Here is a 1,796-nt window from a genome sequence, read left to right on the forward strand (position 1 = left end):
TATTTTTTTTATTTTTTTGGTTTCATGTGTGTTTTAAGGTTTCCGAAGCGAAGCGAGGGCGGGTCGCTAGTTACCAATAAATTTAATAAAACTTTATTTTATCAACATAAGCTTTGGAAGAAGAGGAAGTGAAGGGAAGAAGGGTTGGGAAAGACGTTATACTATACAATTGAGACTTAGATGTCATATCTTCACGTGGTTTACAGTATTCACGATGTGATCTCTCTTGTTTTTCAGTAACCAATTAACATCAGGTATAAAAAATCAGATGGTGAGCAATTACAACGTAATCCGAAATGCAGCAAATGCAGTAACGTTTCCTTCATAATAATATGTGCACAAGTGTTTTTTTTTGTCTTATCAGTAGTTTTTGTAATTCAGTAGTTTTGTAGAGATTTAATCATTATAGGTACAATGAAAACTTGCTTGTACCTAGTATAAATCAAATATGATGGCACGCGCACGAAAGGCCACTACTTTCGACCACTTCGAAAGAATATTCCAGGTATCGGTTAGAAAAAAAAAGATCTAAAGAGAGCGAGGGATCCCGATCCCAACTTTTTTTGGTAAATGTGAGTACATAAATTAATGCGCGGCCGTCCGGAGCCCTCATTCACGTCTTACGCGTCGAGACGTTTACACATTATTCAGTGCACATCTCACTGCTCATTGACGAATTCGAATAGTAAAATGATTAAAGGAATTCATCATAAGTCTAACTACACTCTATACGTAAATGACTCACCGAAAATGGTGGCAATCGCACCGGCACCTGAAACTCGATTAACATTAGAGTTGGAACCAAAAAAATATAATTACAAGAACTGCAGCCACAACGGAACTCAAGCTGCTTCGATTGCAAGAAGAAACGCCAGGGAAAGGAACCGTGTGAAACAAGTGAACGATGGATTCAACGCGTTGAGGAAAAGACTGCCTGCCGCAGTCGTAGCCGCATTATCCGGAGGCGCGAGACGTGGTTCCGGGAAGAAACTCAGCAAAGTAGACACACTACGAATGGTCGTCGAATATATAAGGTATTTACAAAATATGATTGACGAAAGCGATGCAGCGCTTGGCATTCCGAAGCAGCCTTCGATAGACTTATCGACGATCAGCTATGAAGCGGATGATGGTGTCTTCGAAAGGAGTTCTCCATATACGGACTCCGTTCCTTCACCGGCGGGCTCTGAAAGCTCTTCAGGCGTGTCATCAAACTATTCACAAGGCTACATTCCAAATTTTCAAATCGAAGAACAAATAACTCCAATGGATGACGACCTACTTAATACTATCTCGTGGTGGCAAGAAAAGTGATTATTGTATCCGTTAATATCGATGTATGTAATCTAGTCATTTTTTTAGACAATTTAGCGTCTCTTTGTGTAAATTTTGTACATTCCTGTATATAGTAAGTTATAAATAAATTAAAAATATTGTTTACAAGTAGCGGCTGTGAGTAGCATTTCCAGGTTGTGAAATTAAATATAAGACTGATTATATTCGACCATTTTGTAAATGTTTTTTTGTGAATAAACCTTTATTACACATTATTTCTGATTTTCATTAAATCGTAAATAAATAAAATATAGTATTATAATAGTATACGACATTAATGTCGTATTTAGTGTTATTTTAGAAAAATACATCCAAATACGATGTAGGTTTGTAAGAAAAACTAAATGTTTTTGGTTAGATAGATTACTTTAAAGTTTAAACGTGTTTTTTTTTTGTTAAATAAAGGAATGCACATATTTCATAAAATAACATACGTGTAGACTTATGTCGACACTATCCAG

The 1,796-nt window shown here is 36.2% G+C and overlaps 1 protein-coding gene across 1 annotated transcript; it reads left to right on the forward strand.

Moving 5' to 3' along the window:
• The first annotated feature begins 588 nt into the window (after positions 1-588).
• Positions 589-1,546, forward strand: Ash3 (achaete-scute-like protein ASH3). Its single transcript, NM_001105224.1, is given in 1 exon segment — positions 589-1,546. A coding segment is annotated over 1 exon segment (726 nt). The 3' UTR covers positions 1,315-1,546.
• The last annotated feature ends 250 nt before the right edge of the window (positions 1,547-1,796 follow it).

This window comes from Bombyx mori, chromosome 13 (assembly GCF_030269925.1).
Source record: "Bombyx mori chromosome 13, ASM3026992v2".
Classification (NCBI taxonomy): Eukaryota; Metazoa; Arthropoda; class Insecta; order Lepidoptera; family Bombycidae; genus Bombyx; species Bombyx mori.